Source organism: Girardinichthys multiradiatus, chromosome 4 (assembly GCF_021462225.1).
Source record: "Girardinichthys multiradiatus isolate DD_20200921_A chromosome 4, DD_fGirMul_XY1, whole genome shotgun sequence".
Taxonomy (NCBI): domain Eukaryota; kingdom Metazoa; phylum Chordata; class Actinopteri; order Cyprinodontiformes; family Goodeidae; genus Girardinichthys; species Girardinichthys multiradiatus.
Genome location: NC_061797.1, coordinates 35,499,209 through 35,523,029, shown reverse-complemented (window position 1 = coordinate 35,523,029; position 23,821 = coordinate 35,499,209). Strand labels below are relative to the sequence as shown.

Below are 23,821 nucleotides of genomic sequence, written 5' to 3'. Positions count from 1 at the left end.
TTGGGTTTTTGTTTAAAATGTTACTTTGTTTCAAACCTAAGCTCAAAATAGAACATAATAAATGATGCTGAAGTATTTTTTTTAATACAATAATGAAACTGCTTAGAGGTTAATAATAATCTTAAAGGTTCTTTGCACTCAGTTTCTGTCACACAGCTTCCAGTTGTATTTTCTTTGAGTGGAAACTACAGTCTTCCTGTTTGCGCCATAATTATTTCCTGCTTGTTTTTCTGTCTTTTTTTGACCTGACTACCAGCCGAATGGGAAGTGCTTCAGTTCTGTTGCAGACATGTTAATAATATTTTTCAGTGGGTGTTCTTGGCCCACAGGTTCTGATGAACACCATGTATGACAAAAAATTGTGCCACTTTGTATGATTTCATATAAACTATGATGAAAAAGTGCAATTATCAGTGGTGCGTGAATAAGCTGCAGTTTCTCTCCTTTCTCCAAGTCCTGTCATGGTTAACTCTTCTGTCTGACTTTCTCTCCTCTATGTATTTCTCCAGACACCTGTGCGCTCTTGCATTCTCTCTCGCACACAGACAAAAGCTATGTTTCTTTGTAGGGCCTCTGTTCCTTGCTCTCTGTCTCTCTTTGTCCCTCTCTCTGATTGAATTTTTCAGGCATAATCAGCTTCAACAGAATGTTTAAATGTCACTCCTGTTGGCTGTAACCTCTCATGTTAGGCTTGTCCTCGCCTCAGTGGCTGTTCTTCAAATGTGCAGTTGCTTTCTTCTACTTTTCTACAAACCGAGGGACACATTTAGCAAATCTTTTTGTTTTAAGTCATAAGACCTTCTGAAGTTGGGCTTTGTGAAGAGTTTGTGAAAAGTCAGTATCGTACAGCAGTGGATAACCACAGTATTTACACAAATTTGAAAAAAATATAACTTGATTTAACTTTATTGGTGCTCTTTTAGTTTTATGTTGTACGACTCTTTGAACAATTTTCCAAACAGTGGAAAGCAAAGGAAAAGCATCGTAGCCTTCTTTCAGCCAGCTGACCAGAGGTGCGCAGCTACAGGTGGGTGAGGAGCAATGCTGCATTACCCCTGCTTCACGCAGCTGGAGAAAAATTGTTAATTTTCTAATTTGTATACTAGCTACAGCCTCATGTCAAAACAAAACTGTGTTTTTGCAAACTAATTTATCTACAACATGTAAAATAATGTCTGCTCATAACCTCTCATCAAAGCCCCACCTAAAAAAATAAACTGTACTATACCTTTAAGAGGAAAATATTGATTATCCCCATATCATATCTTTAACATAAGGCTGTCATTCTGAAAATGTCTTTTATTTTTATGCTGCACCAGGAGCATAAGCTCTTTGGTTTCTTTGTTTTTGGTGCTGTGGGTGTCACTTATGTGGGTGTATTTAACTTGAGACATGGTTCACCTTTGAAAACAGACTTACAAAGGTCAGTCACTGTTATACTGTTTTTGTTGTCTTTTGCACTCAGAGAAAGATTTTTGACAACGTTCCTTGTTTCCCCTTGCATTATAAACATAAGTAAAGAGATATTCTAGTGCGCTGTGAGAGTTGTCAAAGTTGCAATATTCCTGAGCAGAACTTGATATAGCAATAACAAAGAGGTAGACACATCTGCTGTTTTGCAGTTATTATGAATTTAAATGGCAAGAATCTGAAATAAGAGCTTATCAGAGTATCAGATTAATGGTTCTTTGAGGTAATACTGTATTTTTAAAGGATCTTAATCTGTTGGTTGATATTTAGTTCAGGTGGTTACTTGGCTCTCTGTTTATCCCATAATGTTATCTCAGCATGAGATTGTTAATTAGGAGCTTAATTTAGCTGCCCGCATATGCTGCCATTGGCTTAGACGCCGTTATTAAGCCTTTACTGGCTACTGAATCTTCTGTAATGGCACTAAAAGGCTTTAGCTTTACCCTAACAGAACATTATAGATTATGACCCTAAAAGGCTCTTCGTTTTGTCTGAATAATTTGGCGATACATATCCGACAATTCTGCCACATACATTTTTCTATCATGACTGTGGGTATGCTTGTTATTGTACTTTACACTGTTTATTTTATTTAAGTTTATTTTGCCCCATTTAATGATTTTTTAAAAATCTAGCCCCAGTCATGTATAGATATAGGGATCAGCAGTGAGTATGGCCCAAACCCGACCAACAAGGATTAGAGACACAGGTGTAGGCCAAGCCTTACAGTACGTGTGTGCAAGTGCGTCACTGGGTCTGTGTTTAGAAACCCAGGGCACCGGCCAGTCTCAGAGTTCTTGGAAAACCCTGGGTGATGGAATTAAATTTACCTTTGTGAGCTTTGCCGGTAATCACTACATCTGTGGAAGCCCAGAGGTATAAATTCATAGTAAAAAATTTTAAATGTTTCCCAAACAGAAAGAGGATGTTGCCATTTTATTGTAAATTATTTTGTAGCTAAATGAAAGCCTGTATCCCAGTCATAATAAAATGTTTCATAATCAGTGAAAAGTTTTACCAGTTCAGGGTACTCAGGGTTATTTTGTGCTAAAGCAGTTCTGGGGTAGTTAGTGTGGTAAGGGTACAAAATGCAATCAGTGTGATGTCAAGGGCAACTGTAATGTCCCTGGCAGGTATTTTTATGTTATGTATTTTTTTTGGCAAATGTTGATTATAAATGGCGTGTGTGTGTGTGTGTGTGTGTGTGTATGTGTGTGTGTGTGTGTGTGTGTGTGTGTGTGTGTGTGTGTGTGTGTGTGTGTGCACGAGTTTTCAGCTTGACTTGTGAGGGACATTGAACACACTGGAGCAGATAATTGACACTAGCATTTACATGTCTTTGTTGTAGATGTTTTTTTTCAGTTGGAAAGACATTTTTTAATAAAAGTGGTTTCTGTGCAAATGAAGGGTAAAATGTGTTCTTCCTGTTTTAATGCATTACTATCACTTTCTTGGATAAAAACTAATAATAATAAAAAAAAAAAAAACATAATATTCAATATTAATATTCAGTATTTAGTGGGCTAATTGCCACTGGTGCTGCTTAATGTGCAGACAGTTGACATTTCTTGTGAAATAAAAAAAAAAATTATAATTGTTTAGTACATTAATTATTCAACCAACCAGATAACTAAAGGTATGTTTCAAAACAAAGCAGTGAATTATTTATCATAAGTACATGGCATTTTTTATTTATTTTTTTAAAGATATTTTTTCGGCACTAGTGGCCTTTATTTTTGACAGTAGGTAGACAGGAAAGGGGGTAGAGAGAGGGGGAGACATTCGGTAAATGTCGCCGGGTTCCGGCACTCGAACCCGGGGCAGCCGCCTCGAGGACTGTAGCCTCTGTACATGGTCGTGCGGTTAACCCCTACACCATCAGCACTGCGCCCCAACATGGCATTTTTACCAGGATCCTTATGGTGCATAGATTACTGGCACATTTTTTTCTGTTCTCTGATGTCCAACAGGTCTTGATGAATGCTGAAAGAGGAGACTGACCAAAACACAAAGCCTTCTGTACAGTGAATGTAATCAGAGCCTTTCCTAATCAATCTGCCTGGCCACAAGAAAGGGAACCCTGGCTTAGATTACCATTCTGCTTCAGCACCACATGGTATTAGGCCACGTTGGTAACCTAAGACAGTAATATGTTAAGAGCAGATGCACGTATGCATAAGCACACAGAAACAATTCCTTGCAAATTGAAACACAGAAAGAGCTGCAAGGGCTGTAATATGGAAATACCTTGTCCTGTAGTATCTAAAAATACCTGTATTCATTCAAATGCCAGTATTAAAAACTTGTGAATATCTGTACGGATAAACTGAGACCGTGTGGTTACATTTGTGGATGAAGACTAGATTTATTATGCAACTTCTTCTAATGCCATTCATGCTGTGTAGCAGTATTCATCACTCTATAATCACCCCTGATGTTTAGAAGTGCAGTGATGGATGTATAGTTTAAGTGCCTCTTTAAAAAGCATCCCCTGTGCACCAAAAACACAGGGTTAATATGTTCTCACATTAGGGGGCTCAATTTATAGGGGGCTCAAGTGGCCTAAATGTGACAGGACTGTGGTAAATTATGGAATCCAAATCGTTTAAAAGAAGAACATGTCATTATCTGTACATTAATAAAGACAAATTCTTCCTTTTTTTTGTAGTAATCCAGAGTTTGTCAGAATGTGGGCCTGTGTGTCATTGCTGGTCACAGCATCCTGACACACTTAGTGTGCAGAGAGAATAGGAAGAGAGGAGGAAGAGATTATGCTTCGAGTGAGAATCATCTGGCAGTTTGAAGTTCAGCCAGGAACCTGTTGAGCTTTATGTCAAGGAGCAATGGTAAATGCCTCCATCAGCAGCAGATCAGGCTGTTCCCTGTGGTTACAGTGAGAACACAATGGTCATGGTTGTGTGTCACAAACATCCACCAATCCTTCCTTCACTAAAGCATCTCGCAGTGAGGCGGAACTATTATTAGCTTAGGTACAGCAAAGCCTCTTAGAGATCTTTATTTAACCAGATTGGCTGTCTGATGTATGGACACTTGAGGAGCCTGTGACGCACAGGGCTTTCAGGAGTATTGGGTTTGTAACCATGGTCATTGATAAGAAACTAGTATTACATGGTCCTGTCTGACCTCCTTTCCTAAGGTGACTTTGGCTCTTGCAAGGGGGTTTCCCACCACCCGCCCCTTTCCTTACACTGTGCAGTTTTAGGTAGTGACCTAATTTTAACTCTGAACATGATGAGGGGGTTGAACCAGACAGCATGGTCACCCCTAGTATAACTCCCATCTGTACTTATTTTTCTATCTTCCCCATTAAGCGGACGAAAAATATAAACTTAAGACTTCTTTTGTTTAGATTCCTATTATTGAAGAAACTCAAATTGACATGATTGCCATTTTTAGATAATCTGGGACTTTATTAAATACTTCTCATGATTATTTCTAAGAATAACACTACATGCCCACTATATTAGGCACACCTTGCTAGCATTGAGTTGGATCCTACTTTTTTCTTCAGGACTGCATTAATACTTCATGGTTGGAACATCACACAATTGCTGCAGATTTGGCTATACATCCGTGATCTAAAACTTCTGTTCAACTACATTCTGAAGATGCTCTATTGGAAAGAGATCTGGTGACTGTGGAGGACGCTGGAGTACAGTGAGCTCATTGTCATGTTTGACAAACCAGTTTGAGATGATTTGAGCTTTGTAGTGGGTACAATATGGTCATGAAGAGATAGACATGCTCAGCAACAATACTCAGGTAGTCTGTGGCATGTAAACGATGCTCAAGTGGTACTAACGGGCAGAAAATGTGCCAGCCCCCACACCTTTACATCCCCACCAGCAGCAGCCTAAACTGTTGATACAATGGTTTTATGTTGTTTACACAAAAATATGACCCTACCATCTGAATCCTGCAGCTGAAATAGTCTTGTAGAATCATGCAAAGCTTTTCCAATTAATTATTGTACAGTTGTGGAACGGCGCGTAATGGTATAGTGGGTGACCCATATACAGAGGCTTCATTTCTCGACGCAACTGTCTCTAGTTTGAGTCCCGGCCTTAGAGACCTGTGCTGCATGTCTTCCCCCTCACTCCACCCCACTTCCTGTTCGCCTAAAAAAAACAAAAAAACAAATAGGAGGTCACTATTGCAGCCACACAATCTTTAAAAACTGATTGTACAGTTTTAGTGTAGCATAGGTTTCCCGTTCTAAGTTGACAGGAGAGACACCGGATGGGGTCTCCTGCTGTTGTGGACCATCTGCTTCAAAATTTGACTTGTTCCAAATATCTTGGTTGTAGCGAGTGGTTATTTGAGCTCATACCAGTCTACCCATTCTCCTATGACATCAAGAAGACATGTTTGTTCACAGGAGTGCTGGTACCTGAATATTACCTGGGACCAACCACTATGCCAGATTTAAAGTCACTTAAATCCCCGAGTATTGTTGATGGTCGGTTTGAACTTCAGCAGGTCATCTTCACCATGTCTAGATGCCTAAATGCATTGAATTGCTGCCATGTGATTGGGCTGATTTACTGTGTGTGTCAGCAAGCACTTGAACGGGTGTATCTAATAAAGTCACCAATGCGTGTATATTTTCCTTTTTCTAACACAAAGAGCCTGTTTGAAAGTATTAATTATACATAAAGGTTTTTGCCAATTATAGGATGTCAGGTGAGCTGTCAGTAGATCAGGCGTTTTTCTGTGCCATTTAGTTTATAGCTACAGTTGGATTTTTCAGTATGTTATTTATTACTTACACAATTTATAGCTATCAAGAGTGAAAAACATTCTGGTTGCCCTTAAACATTAGTCATTTATTCTGCACAGAAGGCATTTCTCTTGGCCTCCCTGAAACGTTTCTTTCCCTTCACTTTGTGTTATCACCAGAAAACAATATTTTTACACTTCCTACTTACTTCAAGCCAAATATAAATAAACAAATATAAATTTTTCTTCGCAAAGTTTATGTTTGTGCATTAAGACAACAGTCAGCCATGGTGGATTTCTTTACCTTTAACTTTCTACTTTTGGCTGGTTGTTTACTACAAACATTTTGCTTTCCCTTTTCGGTCTGTTGTGTCTCTTTTGCTCCCTGTCAGTTAGTCTATGTAGTCATAGGATCCATTACTGTGCCATGGGACTGACACACAGGGCCAGTCAGAAACTGAGCAGCTATAAATATGTATAACTTGCCACTGTTGCTACTGGACTAGATAGAGATGTTTGACAGCACATGTGTCCTCTTCAAACTCTCTGTAACTTTTGCTCGCTTTTCTCAGGCTCGCCCTCTATCTTATTGGTCAGGGTTGCTATCTAAAGTGAAAGGTAAAAATAGGTGGGTACGTTTAAGGAATACAAGTGTTGTGTAAGGATTTCACAACCGTATCCTGTCAGGCTGCATTGTGGTTTTAGCAAAACCAGATGGTTTGTGTATGCTCACTTGGCCATTTTTGTTCTTCAATGCATTTTTGTTCTAAACCTTTAAATTAAATTATTGTACTAGTTATACCTTATATCTCATTCGTTGTTAAATAACTCACTGTACAAATCTAATACCAAAGTATCTCTGTGCAATTAACATTTTACATATGAAAAATGTAGAGCATCTGGGGAGCACATTTCAGTGGGAGCAGCAGAGCATAACCAGTGAAAGCATATCAATAAACTCTCACTAAATAGTGCCAATGAACACAATGGACTCTTGTCTGTTTGAGTGTGTGTGTCTGTTTATACACATATATGCTGCCTGTGCTGGATGACCTTTGGTATAAATAGCTTCCTAGTGCTGGGTGCGATGACAGCCGACAGCACGCATTGTTGTGTGAATTTGTTTCCTGAGTAGTGCTGTTCATCACTTATCCCTCCAGGAGCAGCGCCTAGATGAGTGCCTGCAACCCAGAAATACCTTGGCCCCAAGTCTAAGGAAACTTGAGGCTAAAATTATGCAAATAACTCTTAGAAACAGAAGTTCAAATGTTCCTGTTGTGTGAAATGCATTCCAAGTAGAAGGACTGTATTATTATCATGTAGTGGTCTAAATAGATTGGTGGTTTCCAAAGTTGGTTTGCAAATTAACAAGCACAGAGTGGGAAATGACCATGGAAAACATAGTTCTGCTATAAATAATATACAAATAAAACAGTACTTATAAATAGATAAAAACAACAACTGTTAAAGTTGTTTGTGTTGTCATGGAGTCAGATTCCCATTTCTTACCCCCACGTTGCCATTTCATCCCCTCTCACTTTCCATTTTGTACTAGTAAACAAACCACTTTATAAGAATGTACTTAAACCATTTCATATCACTTTAGTTTTCTTTTGAGTTAGGTTTTAGCGTGATTTTTATGACAATAAATAGTCAAAAATATTCTTAAACAAATGAACAATTTAAATAATATTATTTTCTGGAACCTTTATATTACAACTACACTAATTCAACCATATCTTTCTATTTTGTAAAAACACTGTATATATGTATATATATGTTAAAAAAAACAAAACACATTCTTAAATATTTATATTTAAAATGTATTTATTGAGAGCAAACCGAAGTGAAAGTGAAGTCAAATTCTTTGTGTTTACAAACATGGCAAATAAAGCCGATTCAAATTGACCTACAACTAATACTTGCATACTCAACAGATAGATGGGGGTCACGTCTTTTCCACTGTTACTATGTAAGTCAGAAGAAGAAATGTTTGGAAACCACGGAAATATGTCATTTCTCCTTGTACCTTTTAAAGACAAAACTGAGTAGCCAAGTGAAAAATATGCAGAAACACAACAAGCATTTTCAAAAAGAATGAAACCTACTAGGCTTAGTTGCTCTTGATGCTTACGGTTTACTTGGTTTTTATTTTTCATCTCACTTTGTTCTTTATAGGAGTTTGTCTGTGGGCTAGTTCAATAAATCCAAGTAAGTGGGTAGGAGATCATTAAATTATAAATTTACTTTTATTTTATTTGTATAGGTTAACCCGTTAAAGCTGACAATCTTTTTTCTAGTTTGACAGAAATCAGAAATTTCAATGTATTTTTTCCCTTATGGGTTCAGTGTCAGACTTGATGGTTTGAATAAGGCTTGAGAAGCAATGACATGTCTAAAATATACAGTAATAAAATAAATAAATAAAATACACTTTAATAAAATATGGTGTCATCCAGATTGCTGTGTGGTAATAGTCCCTTCTTTTATCTATCCTAGATCTGGAGCCTGATGACAACACACCATTCTTCATCCTAAATGTGGGCCAGGCCCAGTCCATGGTCACTAACCACCAGCCTATTGGCCTGCCTCGTCATGGCATGCACTCCCACCCTCAGGTCATCAGCACCTCACCACGCTTTCCATCGCACAAAACAGGATCTGAGCCCCTAAGCTATGAGGCACAAGGCTCTAAGTATGGCACCTCACCGCTGCTGGCCTCTGCTCCTGTGGAGGCACCAAAAGCCTTTGAGTGCCCCAGTATCCAGATCACCTCCATCTCCCCTAGTTGCCAGCAGGAGATAGATGGCAGTGAGGGGGAGATGACGAATGGTCCTGATAGGGATTACCATGGTGACAGGCCCCTGTCCAGAGACCACCTGTATTTGCCACTGGACCCCTCATACAGGGACTCCTCACTCAGCCCTAGCCCTTGCAGCAGCCTCTCCTCTAGGAGCTGGTTTTCTGATGCCTCATCTTGTGAATCATTTTCACATGTATATGATGATGTTGACTCAGAGCTGAATGAAGCAGCTGCAAGGTTTAGTCTGGGCTCCCCTCTGACTTCTCCAGTTTGTGCGTCCCCACAGGCTGTTGGTGGAGTTCTGGAGGAGCAGTCCCCATGGCAGCACCATCACCCCCCCTTTGTGCACCACTCTCACTCCACCCTATCTCCTCGACAATCCCCCTGCCATTCACCACGCAACAGTGTCACTGATGAAAATTGGCTTAGCCCACGGTCTCCTTCCAGGCCCTCTTCACGACCAACCTCACCCTGTGGGAAAAGGCGACACTCCAGTGCCGACATTTGCTATCCCAGTTCCCTATCTCCTCATCACTCACCTACACCGACGCCAGGACCTTCCCCCAGGGGGAGCGTGACAGAGGACACATGGGCTGGGAGTCCCACAGGCATGTCACCTTTTCAGTGCTGCCCCTCTGAGACGGACATCCCATCAAAGACAAGGAAGACCTCACAGGATAGATCATCTCTGCAGACAGGAAAAGGAGAGCTGACATTAGATGACCAGGAAAATCTGTCTTCTAACCTGGATTCTCCCTCAGACGAGACCCTGCACAGTCTGAAGAAAGATGGGCCTGCGGAACAGTTCCTCTGTGTGCCCTCACACTTCTCATGGAATAAACCCAAGCCTGGTCATACACCTATATTCAGGTAAGACAGCTGATTTTGAAAATAACTATCGAAATTAGTTGGAGGTTCGTTTCTCAGAATACCGGGAAACTTTGAAAGTATGAATGAAAACATAAAATAAATTGCAAATCATTTGAAACATACTGTATTAAAAACAGGCAGCAGACAACTAATTAAACATAAAGGTTGAGAAATGTCTGCTATTTTTGAATTTAAAACACACATCATCAAGACATTACCACCAGGCTGACATTTTTACCACTATGTTGCATCACTTGGAAAAAATAAAAACGTTTTCTTACAGTAGTTTAGCAAACTATACTTGTTAGGTTGCACATGTGTATCAGTGGCTATTTTTACTCTCTTTTAAATGGATGAAATCATATATTTTATTTAATTAGATTTAGTGGCATAATTTTTTGTACTGAGAGCTTACTTTAAAAAAAGTCTGCAGTACTCTCTTCAATTTCCAGTCTTGAAACCCCAGCCTGTGATGAATTTAATAGAACAGTCATATCGTGGGGTTATGGTGTCCATACTCCTACCCCTTAAACTTTTAAATAAAGCATGTTAAAAACAAGAACTTCAATGTAATTTACTAAGATTTTATGTGATAGATCAACACAAAGTACTGTGTATTGGTAAAGTATAAGAAAAATGATACACAGTGAATTTATTTTTTTTACAAATAAAAACATGAAAATGTGGCATGCATTTGTTCTCAACCCCCTCTACTCTAATACACCTAAAAAAAATCAAGTGCAAGCAATTGCCTTTAAAAGTTACCTAACTGGTAAAAAACGTCTACTTGTATTTATAATACATTACACACATCTGTTCTGTGAAGGTCTCAGAAGCTATTCAGATGACACTTGTGAACAATCGGCATAAAGAGTAGGGATCACACCTTACTTAGACTTAGACCACACATTAGAGATAAAATTGAAGGGAAGTTTTATGCAGGGTTAGGTCATAAACAATATCCAGAGTTCAATATTTGCACTCCACAAAGCCATTGTTAATAGAAAGGCATAAAAAGTCTTGTCTGCAGTTTTCCACAGGACATGTAGGGGTAGAAAAAAGTTCTCTAATTCAGATTAGACCAAAATTAAACTGTTTTGCACAGATTTAAAATGCAATTTTGAACACACCCTCCCAGTGGTGACACATGGTGGTGGCAGCATCATGCTGTGGGGATGCTTTCCTTCATCAGGGACAGGGGAAGCTGGTCAGAGTTGATCAGGAGACGTATGCAACTGAGGTTCACCGTGTATATACATATAACCAGTAGCTACAATAGAATCGTTTAGATCAATTCATATTCCAAACGTAAATACAATTGACAATCTGCAGTCCCAAGCTGTCTGAGCCTGAGCTATTTTGCATAAAAGAAAGAGCAACTATTTTTCATCTGTAGATCTGCAAAATCAATGTGCTACTTCGTGTTGACTTATCACATAAAAACCCCCAAAAATACCTTGAAATTGAACTTTTGACACTGTAGCAGTTTGGGTTTAACCAGGAGATGAGGTGAAACATCAGTGTGTTTACTACTTAGTGGGACAATCATCAGTCCTTAGAACAATTACTGGCTCATGGCTAAGAAATATTAATTGTGCTGAATGAGTTTATGGCTTTTTATTGTGTAGAGTATTGTGAGTCGCCATATAGATAGAAATTCTCTTTCTAGTAAAACTTGCATTCTAGTTATTGTGTATGTTACATTGTTGGGTAACATCTCTGTTCATTGTCTTTATTGTTCAGTTATGAGGGAACTTTGAGCTGCATTGTTATAATACACTTTTATCAGTGTGTAGAGGAAAATACACATCCAGACACATGCCAAATCTACACACACACACACTCACCAACAGGAGAGGAGGATGAGTTGGCTGTCTGTTCCTCAATGTGTGTGGCAGATGAAGATGAGGCCTTGTTTGTGTGCACTGGCCCCTAGCGCTGTAAATCAGCACAGGGCACATATGGCAAAGGGGCAGCCACATACACACAGGCAGACAAATCCGTAGACATAACACAAGCGCTTATTCACCTAGACCTATCACCGTCCAGACAGAAACAGGGTCAGATCTATGATGAGTCACAATTTAAACTCAATACTTTAACAATTGTAGGTAAGTGTATGTTCCCACAACAGATGGTACATATACAGAGAAATGTCAGGTGGTCTGAAGCCCTGTTTGCCATGAAATAGGGTGTTGAGTTGTCTACGCTCGCATGTGTGTCAGTTGTGTTTTGAACAGATGGCTCAGGTGGGATTGGGTTAGAGGGAACCGTGGAAAGAAATGCCTGAGATTGTCAGCCTCCTACTGTGACACAAAATAGCTTATAATACTGTAAAGAAAATGTTTGCCCCCCTTACTGTCATGGTTTGTGTTTTGGAGGTAGGCCCCAAATGCAGAATAAGGTTGAAATGATGAAAAAAGGTTTAATGAAAAACATAAACTGGATGAAAGCAGGTACATGAAAATTCAGGCAACAGACATGGAGGAACTCAGAACTGGACCAGGGCAAAGACACAGGGTAGATAACGGGGTGCAAACAGAAGGAACCAGTGGAGAACAATGCAAACCAGAGAGCTTATAAACTGAACTAAGTGAAGAAAGAACCAATGAGCTGGGAGACAAGGTAATCAGGAGCAATATGGCACAGGTGCGGACCAGGGCTGTAGGGAGACAGAGGGAGGGACTACTTAACACAAAAGAGCGAGGAGAGCATTGGAGGTGACCAGAATACAAGAAAACAATGACTAGACTAAGAACATAAACAAGAACCAGATCTATCAGAATATAACTAAACACAACCAGCGCCAGAACCCAGGAAGCAACAAAAACTAAATAGAAGAGATCTAATAAATCTGAATAAACAGACAAAAAAAAAAGCTCAAACTAGACAGATCCTGACACTTACAGAGTACCTGGTCTTTATTTTTTTTACATCACACCTGAATGCTTCAGATCATCAAATTAATTTTACTGAGCAAATACAAACATACCAACAGCCAAACTTGCTGAAGGTAATGTGATGATGTCAGGCTGTTTTGCTAATTCAAGACTTAAACGATTTGCCGTAACTGATGGAACCATGAATTCTTCTTTCTAACAGAAAATCCAATAGGAGATTGTCAGGCCGTCAGTTCATGAGTTTAAGCTCAAATGCACTTGGGGTGTGAAGCGAGACAGTGATCCAAAGTACACTCGCAAGTCCACCTCTATATGGCTCATAAAAACAAAATGGGTTTGAGGAATGTCTAAGTAAAGTTTGGATGTGGCCAAAACCCCTACACAGCATCTCAAAAGACTATTGTAAACACTTAATGGGAGCCAAATGTCTGTTGCCAACAATGGTGGCCCAGTCAGATATTAGGTTTAGGGGCAGATACTTTTTCACATAAGGGCTGGTTGGTTTAGATAGCTTTTTTCTCTGAAGTGAAATCATTTGAAAACTCAATTTAGTATTTACTCAGGTTACCTTTGTCTGACTGTGATGGACTGAAGGGATGGTTGGGTGGATGGATGAATGGAGGGATAGATGGTTAGATGGATGGATAGATGGATGGATGCACTGCAAAAACTGATAAAAAGAAATAAGTGTATTTGCCTTTAATTTGAGCAGTAAAATAAGATGATCTGCCAATGGAATGAGTATTTTTCCCTTCAAATAAGATAATTAGATATCCTCTTAAAGATAGGGTTATTTTCTTATTTTAGACATAAATCATCTTATTCCATTGGAAAATTGTCTTACTTACCTGCTCAAATCAAGGGAAAATGCACCTATTTCAAGAAAAAAATACTTATATTAAAATTTTTGCGGGATGGATGGATGGATGGATGGATGGATGGATGGATGGATAGATGGATGGATGGATTGATTTATTTATTTGATGATCTCAAACATGCATGAGTGGCCAAGAAGAAAAAAACTGAAGAAATTGTTAAAGGGGAATATACTTTTACCCAGCACTGTATGATACAATGATATTTTGATGTTTAATGATATTTTGCTGGTATTCATTGGGCACCAAAAATCTTATCTAAGCAAAAGTAAATTTCACTTTGAAAAATGTCAAACATACACAGTTCAAGGCTGTAAATAGGGCATGTGCTAGATTTTGGCATTTAAGAAAAGGGAAATAACATGAAGAGAAATGCAAAAAATTAATAGTGCAACCTTTTAAATGAAAAATACATATTAGAAAAACAAGGTTCTGTGAATCCAGTTGCATTGTACAAGTAATACAGACATTTGAGAAAGGTTATGCTTTGTCAGGACATGGTCTATTCCCCTTTCCCTCCTCTGTCACAAGCTCACATTTCCTTTGTCCTTTGTTGTTGTTGCCATGGAGGCCATGCAACCATATACTTCATTGGTGGTTATGTCATGCCAAGCGTAGATGATTTTAATACTGTACCTTGTCAGCGTGGTAGAACGAAATTGATACCTGGTGTCAAAGTAATTTTTTAATTAGCTGACAATTTGACTTTTACAAGAATTTTGTTTTGCTTTTTCAGTCATGAAACGTTTTTGCATGCACAATTAAAAAAATACAAAGGTTGACATCTTAGTTTGTTGTTATGGATAAATGTATCTAGCTGTGAATACTTTTTAAAATCAAACTGATGTTCTTTTAATGATAAGGGGAAGGATCATAATTTTTTTAAGCTTTTCCTTTTAAGTTGTTTTCAGGCTTGCATGCAAGTAAAAAGGTGAGCACAAGGCAGCAGAGACCACAGCCAAAGGCTGCAAAAGATTGATGGTGTTGCGTTTAGATCGCCAGACTTAGGAATCAATGCATAGCACAACAGCTACCCAAGACGAAAGTAGTGATTGCTGTCTCTCCAGCTCAAATTAAGGTTCAAAAGGTGAAGATTTATAAAGTGTTTTATCTGAGGAGGAGGAGGAAGTCAGGGGATATGTAGTCCGTGAGCAGCAGCTGGGAGACCTGACAAACTAGCACTTTACCACAGGATTTACAGACACTCTTCCTTTAGTTCATGGCAGTAGTCAATGACTGCTTGTTACAAAAAATTGTCATTAGAAACATTGGTCAGAACTCAGGTTAAACGTTGCAATTTAAGTTCTGTTTCATTTCGGGACAGCACTGTTACAAGTGCTCTCTATATTCTTGTCTCTGGTGCCAGTAAGTGGCCAGACACCAATTAAACATATTCTTGCTAAAAAGGTATAGTTTTTTGTCAACAAAACTATTTGTGCACTAATTAAAATCAAATATTTCGAAATGATGCCCTTATCATCTAGGTGTGTTAATGCCTACCTGTTTTAACTGGCATGACTCAAAAGCTTCTTTTTATAAAAGAAAAGTGTGTTTTAAAATTACTTATCCGCTTTGAAAACCAATGGAAAGGCAAAATGTGATTTATTTCCTTCTTTCCTTCAAGATTTTTTCGGTTTTAATTTAATACCATTTCTTTCTAAGTCTTCACATCCCATTTCAGAAAAACAAAAGAAAAACATTTTTTACCTGAAAAGTAGCACCACACTTTAAATCTATTGTCCCTAGTATATTATATGCTTAAATATATATAAATAAAGGTTAATCAAGAGGTATGGCATGAAACCTAAATGAAAAGGCTAAGGATGTGTTCATGGTTTGTTGATAAACTGATCTAATGCACTCAGATGGACGGACCCGGCTTCTGTGTGTGGACGGCTACTCAGTGTTTTATTTTTATGTGCAGCTGTTCAAATATGATTGTGGTCTACTCAGATAACCGAAAAGAGGCACTGAGGAAAAACACACAATGCCACCCGGTGTGGTGCGCTGGACATAAAATATACTCTAGTGCAGTATGCGTACAAAATCGGACAGTCATTTATAGAGTGTCTAACTCACACCCTTGTCCTTCCACCCATTCTCTGACCCACACGTTAAAATGCTAAAGACTCAGAAAAAAAAAGTCCCCGTTAGGAAATGATTCACACTTACAGTCTTAACTTGTGACCTATTACAAGTTTTATGCTTAAGAACAAAGCATGCACATGTGGGCATTCCAGTGATTCACTGTCTGATGGGAGAAGGAACACTGCATTTTATACCACCATTTGTCACCTATTGCACCGTTTCAGCCCTTAAGAGGGGAATGCCAATTGTTTTGGACATTTATTGTTTTCAGATAATCTTAAGAGAGGCTCTGTTGTCATCTACTAGTGAGGGAAAGCCTGTTATGTATATATTTTAAATATGTTAACTATGGATCAAAGATTTTCTACTTTATTATTTAATTATAATTTCTGCCTGTATGGCTACATAAATGATTTGTATATTTTAATGTGTGTTGCAGTGTTTTCCTGCAGCATTGACAGTGTTCTGTGCTCTCTTAGTGTTTGTATAAACTCATGACAGTCCTGACCTTTTTGCAAGGGGTGTCTTAGACACATTTTTGACCACATCTTTGACACCACAGTCGTACCTGTACTATTTGTTGCCAGAGCTCTAATTTCCTCCACCTCTCTCTGTGTGTGTTAATGTGCATACTTGTGATTGTGCCTCCTCAGGACAACATCGCTCCCTCCATTAGACTGGCCATTGCCAAGCCAATTTGGCCAGTATGAGCTGAAGATAGAGGTGCAACCCAAAGCCCACCACCGTGCACACTACGAGACTGAAGGCAGCCGAGGAGCTGTGAAAGCAGCATCTGGTGGCCACCCAGTTGTCAAGGTAACATTTTTTCCCCCTCATAGTTCTGGGCCTCATATTGTTCACACTTCACCTTATTTTCTTCTTTGTGGTTTTTATCTTAGTTTTGTTCTAAGGTATTTCACCCCAAAATGTTTAGAACTATTTTTACAGAAAGAATCATGTTTGGGTTTGGGATTTTAGTAGTGATTGTCATCAGCTCCTGTTACTGGTGGATCTTAATGAATTAAAAATATCACAAAAATGTATTTATTTATTTCACTAATTCAGTTTAGAATGTGAAATTTGTATATTGATTCGTTATTCACAGAGTGATATATGTCAAGTGTTTATTTCTATTAATTTTGGTGATTATGGCTTACAGCTAATGAAAACCCAAAATTCAATTTCTTGAAATTTTTTTTTTAAATAAATATAAATAAATGAAAATGCAGAAATGTCTGATGATAACTATGTCCCTGTATTGAACAGTAAATACACTCATCCTTTATCCCTGTTGCTTGTGAAACTGTTTTTACCACACTTCTTTCTTCCGCATAACCTTCCGTTATCCTTGAATAGCACAAAGTCAGCAGTCTCTCAGATAATTATGTATGCCATAAAATAATGTTTCTGTATTTAAAATTCTTTTTCATTGACATATGTAATATTCAAATTTTCTCAGAAACTAAATTTTGGGTTATCAATAGCTGTAAGAAATAATCATCAGAATTAACAGAAATAAATATACTGTATAAAACCCCTAATGTGTAATGAGACTATATAATATATAAGTTTGCCTTTTTCGTATGTAATTACTGAGACAAATGAACTTTTAGATTATAGTCAATTTATTTGAGGTGCATCGCTAGTATGTTTGTAAATAGGTAAAATTAGGAGCCATTATCTGACTTAAAAAATAGGTTAGTGTGCATCCGGTTAGTTCAAACACCATCTCACAGATCCTGCCCTAGCGCAGGTGTCACAGTGAGCCTACTGAGGTGTCTTTCAGCACACTAAGAAGACAGGCGGTCACGCACGTTGGCAAGGAGGGCATGACAATACGCCAGTCAGCTGGTCTGTCATTTGATAGGATGCATGACAGCATAGATGAGAGAAAGAGACAGGAAAAGACCGAGTAACAGAAGAAGATTTCAGTCTAATTAATATTTTAGGGGCCTTGTAGCAAGCTGTTTTTTTTACATGATTTAGATAGATGCAGAACTTTACAATTACTGAGTTCAGACTTTAGTTCTGTCATCAAATATGATTTTCATGTGCATCTAACAAAGCTTTGTATATTTTTCACACTCACCTGCTAACACTGCAGTGGAAAATATCCCATGCTTTTCTTTTTCACATTTTGGACTGTAGGACTTTTTATTTCATTTCTTTTTTTTAATGGAACTGTTGTACTTTAATTGTAAGTTCCTGATATTTGTTTAAATTTGTTTGAAACAATGTTCAGTGTAAAGATTTATTTTTCATTGGGTGTTAGTAAGATAAGTTTCAGCTGCCGGCTTCTGCAGATTAGAAGTAGATAAACCATAGGGTGAATTCAGGCACTGGTAATTATGCACATTATGCAAGATTTAACAAGTAAAATAAGATACAACACTTGAGCAGCTGTGGACTCAAAATTTCCTAAAACAACAAAGATGTCCAGACTTCTGCCATTTGTTGCTTTAGAAACAGCCTATGTCCTCATACATTCAGTCATGCAGTCTCCCTTCAGGCCAATCATTAACTATTTCCACCTCAGTTAGACCAAGACTCAATCCTGCCATATGTGACAATGCATAATTTAACTTTCAGATCTTTTTCAACCAAGCGTTTGTTACTGTTGCCCTCTTTTCTCGTGTTTGGTGATGCTGCTTTACTTGATGCAACCCGTGACTGAAGACAATCTGTTTTGGATCAGGAGATTTAGAACTGATTTTAAAATAAGTCAAAACATGGTCACTGGTCCCTTTAAGTTTTGGCCTAGAAGTCAGTTTAGTCGGATATATTTAATTTGACAATAATAGACCCACGCTTCTTTCTTCTTTATATTGGCTGGGTTAAACCACTTCATATGTATCTACACCGATAGGTGTATCCTTTTTCTCAGTTGCTACTGCAACTTAGCAGTATGCAAGTACTACCATGGATGAAAACACTTTCATCATCAAATTCACACACTGCTGAGTTAGGAACGTGGTTGAGAGAAGGGCACAGATAGCATTTGCTTCTCTTCAGCAGCGGTTTCAACAGCTCTGTGCAAGAAAATGTGTGGGTGAACGAGGTATTGTATAGGAACCAAAGTAGGTTGAGTGCCAAATTCGACAAACTAATTTTTTAACTGTCTGTTTATACATTTGTAATATATATCGCCTTTATATTAACTATTTTTAAAACTTTTTATTTAGACTAAGGAAACATCTGCATTTTTTTCTGTGTAGCACTAGCTTTTTAGCTTCGTTTTTATACCTCAGGATTATTAATGTCCAAAATAGTTTCTAATCAGAGAATACAAACAAATTTTCTATTTAGTTAATTAATAGTAACTCAGCACCCCATTAATAATATTACCTGGCAGTTTAGAATAATTAACGCTGTTGTTTAATATAGAAAAGTTAAGACAAACGATCAAAGGTGAAATAAAATAAATAATAAATGAATAAAGAGTTATACCAGCTTATTTAAGGTAGGTTATTCCTGAACCATTTAGTATGAAGGGGTCAAACAACTTGGAACCGTTAAGAAGTCTGAGTTTATCACACTACCCAGATGTACTGTTGAGTAATGAATAAGCTGCTCCCTGAAGGTAGAACATTATAGGTGTCAGAATGTTTAATTGCATCCTCTCTGCTGCAAAATTGTAATTTCTACACTGGATATTTTTACTGTTATGTATACTTCAGGGATTCTTGCAGCTGCCAGAGATGAATTTTAGTGGCATGTTAAAATGTAAATAGTAAATAGCAGTTATGTAAACTTACCAGACATCTAAAAAGTTTTTTTTTTAGTCCAAAGATTTTTTTAACTTTCATTTGTTTTTCTATACATTGTTTCCCAACTGAACAATAAAAGCATTGCTTGCAAGACATAGTTTTTATTTCAAATTCAGAGATATAAAAAATAGATAGACTCCATATCCGCTGCTCATAGCGAGACCTCTTCCTCTCCTTCAGTCTTGACTTCAAGTGATATGATGTCACCAAATAATGTCACAGCTGCCATCTCGACCTGGTGATGACTTCCAGTTTTTTGACCAGGTCGTCGCTCAAATCAGTGCACCACTGAGCTGCTTTGTCTACAGAAACTATCTTTACTTTTTAAACTACAGAGCAAATGTAATCTACAAGCTTTAGAGATCTGACATTTCTTTTAGGCCCTTTGCAGAGTAGTGAGTTGCCCTTACATCTTCTTTGTGTGTTTGAGTACAAAGGCACAGATTCCCTTGACCTGAGCTAGATATACAGTGCAATGAACAAAGCATTATTTTAATCAGGCAGTATTCCAGTAGTTTTTATTGACTCATCGAGGTACTTAAAACTATTTTATAATCTGTGTTTCTATACAGCACAAGGCAGTAAAATGTAGTAAGAATGTGGTGGTATGAACATTTAGTAGCATAGTTGTGTACATTTTCATCAGGGTTTCCAATATTATTACAGTAGTGATTAGTATTATTGCAAGCTGAAATTGTTGCACTGAGAGTGTAGCCAGCATCATTAATTACTTAGTCTCCATCTATCCATCCATACATTTGATTATTTACATTTTTAAATATAAAATGTATTTATTAATTTATTTTACCTTGTTGCTAAAAAAATGCATTTGGTCAAGGTAAATGAAGATCCAGCAGTGTTTATTTCTAAAAGATCTTTTGTGGTTGTATCAGATTTGTAGTTCTAGAGTAGTGACAGCACTACAGGAAACTCTCATTTGGATAACAAAACATGGCACTGCAGTGAGTTAAGAGTTTGATACCAACTATGGCTTTTTGTAAGTACGGTTCCTGCTTGCTGACCAGCTTTTGTTTACTAGTCTGAACAAGCGAAAGCTGTATTATTATACTAGGAGTAGGTGATATAACAATAATAGATAATGAAGGATGTTGACGATCAGCCCAAAGCAGAGATCATACATAAACTTAAAAACTGTATTCTTTTGTCAAGCTTAATAACTTTGTTTTTAGTATTGTCCATCAAACGCAGCATGGCAGGGTCCTCAACACATATACAAGCAGAAAGCAGTTATAGTCAAGTCAGCCTTATTTTGGACTTTATATTATAAATGTGCTAGGAAGGCTTTTTTAACACACTTTTGTCCTTACTACAAGTGGAAGGAAACGTCTTCAATCTCATGTTTAACAGGACAGACAAGATAATGTTACAAGTCTGAAAGCAGGTTGACACGCAAGCTTTTTTATTTCTTTTTTTTTTCTTTTTTTTTTTTTTTAGCAACGACTCGGCTAATGAACTGAGACAGCATCTTTGGACCTTCACAATAAGAGCCTTGTACCTACACTACCGGTCAAAAGTTTTATACATACTTTATTATTTAATGGTTTTCTTTATGTTTATGGCTATTTACATTGTACGTAGATACTCACTGAAAACCAATAGATCAAAGCAGTAATCAAAGCAAAGGGTGGCTTTTTGAAGAATCTAAAATATAAAAATGTTTAGGGTTATTTCACACTTGCGTTGTAGGGAATTCTGTGCATCCACATGACAAATTATTTTGTTAACTAGCCTAGTTAGCTGGTTAGGAAATAGGGGGTGTTTTTTCCATTTGTATTGTTACCACCTTCCAAAGTGTAAAGCCCAACACAGTAAACTCCCCTTGTTAACTAATTGCTGCCATGAAATTAACCATTTGCCAAGTTAATAAAACATGTGTTTGTTTATATCAAAATAACATTCTGGTAATACTAGTTAATTTTACCCAAAAGCCTGTTTTCTAAGCCCTTTTAATATAACTGTAAAGTGAAATTTGACTGCATGTGTGCTTAGCTGTTTTAGCCATTCCTCTGGGGTTAGCTGCAGACCTTAATCGGTACACCTGTTGCTAGGAGACATATAAGTCCAAAGCCTCTCTGGCTGAAGGCTGAGGTATCCTTGGGCATATTTAACCAGCTTATTTGTGTGCTGCTGCACCCACACGAATCTAAAGAGCCCCTCTGGTATTACCAATTTGGCTAGAGATAGGGACAGGCCCATACGGCAGAAACAAGCTGACAGACACTGAATATGCTATCACACAGCATGGAAGCAAAACTAATGCAATGTAAAGCTGTGGATTGTGCAAAGGTAATACAGGGAAAATGTTATGTGTATATAAGCAATATTATCACGATTAATAAATCTAAATGCTGCTGTGGTGTCAGTGGGCAAGGATTTGAAAGGTAAAATGAGCATCTCTCCAATTCAGCCTTATTTCTGCCAGCTTGGATGTATAAAATGATTTTAATCCCACAACTTGAGTGACCACATTACTGTCTGTTTCACTGTTTTCCATTAAGGCTTTTAATGTCATCATCTCTGGTCCTGTTGTTATTCTGCTTCTGTTGATCAGCATTCTTCTGATTTACCTTTTCTCCTCTTGGCACCCCACACATGCTTAAGTAGCTTGACAGGACTCTATCTGCCTGTAGAGTTAGCCTGACTGGTTACCAAATAATATCAACCTGCTATACTGGTATTACTTAATAAAGAGAAGAGCAGCAAAAAAGTACTATATTTTGCACAAAAGTACTTCTTTTCAAATGTTGTGGTTGTTTATTCTATCTTTACTTAACTCTTCATAAATAATCAAAATCAGCTTTATTGCCAGGTTTGTACATACAAACAAAGAATTTGACTCCGGTACACATTACTCTCTGGTTTTTATTTTTTTGCATTAAAGACTATACATATATACAATATACAAATATACACATATATAAATAAAAAAGTGCATTTGCAACATCTGTATGCTGTTGTTTGGTAGTTTATTAAATGTTCAACAGAGAAACAGCCTGGGGGAAGAAACTGTCTCTGTGGCGGCTGGTTTTAGTGAACAGTGCTCTGTAGCGGCGGCCTGAAGGTAAACTCTGAACTGTTTATGTGCAGGGTGTGTGGGGTCTGCAGAGATTTTTGCAGCTCTTTTTCTGACCCTGAATAAGTCCTGGATGGAGGGAAGGTCAGCCCTGATTATTCTCTCTGCAGATATAATAATATTATCCTTTATATATTTTTATTCTTATCCTGATTTTAACACATGGTCTGTTCAGCATTTTATCAAAGCACTTTGTCTTAATAATATATAACATATTTAGTTTATTGTTTGTGTGATTTTCGTCCTGGCCGCGGAACACTGGACCAGCTCTATACCCTCTACAGGGTACTCGAGGGTTCATGGGAGTTTGCCCAACTGGTCCACATGTGTTTTGTGGACCTGGAAAAGGCATTCGACTGTGTCCCTCGTGATGCCCTGTGGAGGGTGCTCCAGGAGTATGGAATCAGGGGCCCTTTATTAGGGGCCATCCGGTCTCTGTACAAGCGGAGCAGGAGTCTGGTTCACATTGCCGGCACTAAGTCAGACCTGTTTTCGGTGCATGTTGGACTCTGGCAGGGCTGCCCTTTGTCACCGGTCCTGTTCATAACTTTTATGGAGGGGCTCGGAGTAGAGCCGCTGCTCCTCCACATCGAGAGGAGCTAGTTGAGGTGGCTCGGGCATCTATACCGGATGCCTCCTGGACGCCTTCCTCGGGAGGTGTTCCAGGCACGTCCCACCGGGAAGAGGCCTAGGGGACAGCCCAGGACACGCCGGAGGGAATACGTCTCTCGGCTGGCCCGGGAATGTCTTGGGCTCCCTCCAGAGGAGCTGGAGGAGGTGTCTGGGGAGAGGGACGTCTGGGCGTCTCTGCTGAGTCTGCTGCCCCCCGCGACCCGGTCCTGGATAAAGCGGAAGACGACGAGTACGAGTAGTTTACTGTTAGGCAGGTAAAAAAAAAAAAAACATAAAATAATTTTTGTGTTTATAATTTTAGGGGCCCACAAGTACATTCAACTTGAATATTTTATCTATTGTAGCAAAACCTTTGAACATCAAATCATGCTAAACTTCTTCTAATGTTTATATAACTACTGCAATAGGTTATCAAAGCGTGAGAATCTCATACAAGCCCATGCCTAGTGCAAAGATGTGTAGTTTGCACTTTGTGGATTGGCTGGGGCCAGTGTTGCCTTGCCCAAGGGTTGTATTTAATGCAAACACGTTGGAGGCTGGCCACTCACTTGTTGTAATCAGGTTTAGTACACAGCACAAAA

General features: G+C 38.3%; 1 protein-coding gene across 1 annotated transcript in view; it reads left to right on the top strand.

Annotated features, from left to right (window-relative positions):
* Positions 1–23,821, top strand: part of nfatc3a (nuclear factor of activated T cells 3a) — a 71,471-nt gene that overhangs the window by 15,960 nt on the left and 31,690 nt on the right. The window contains exons 2-3 of the mRNA XM_047363425.1: positions 8,710–9,883; positions 16,400–16,562. Coding sequence (XP_047219381.1) covers positions 8,710–9,883; positions 16,400–16,562 — 1,337 coding nt within the window. The remainder of the gene's footprint in view (positions 1–8,709; positions 9,884–16,399; positions 16,563–23,821) is intronic.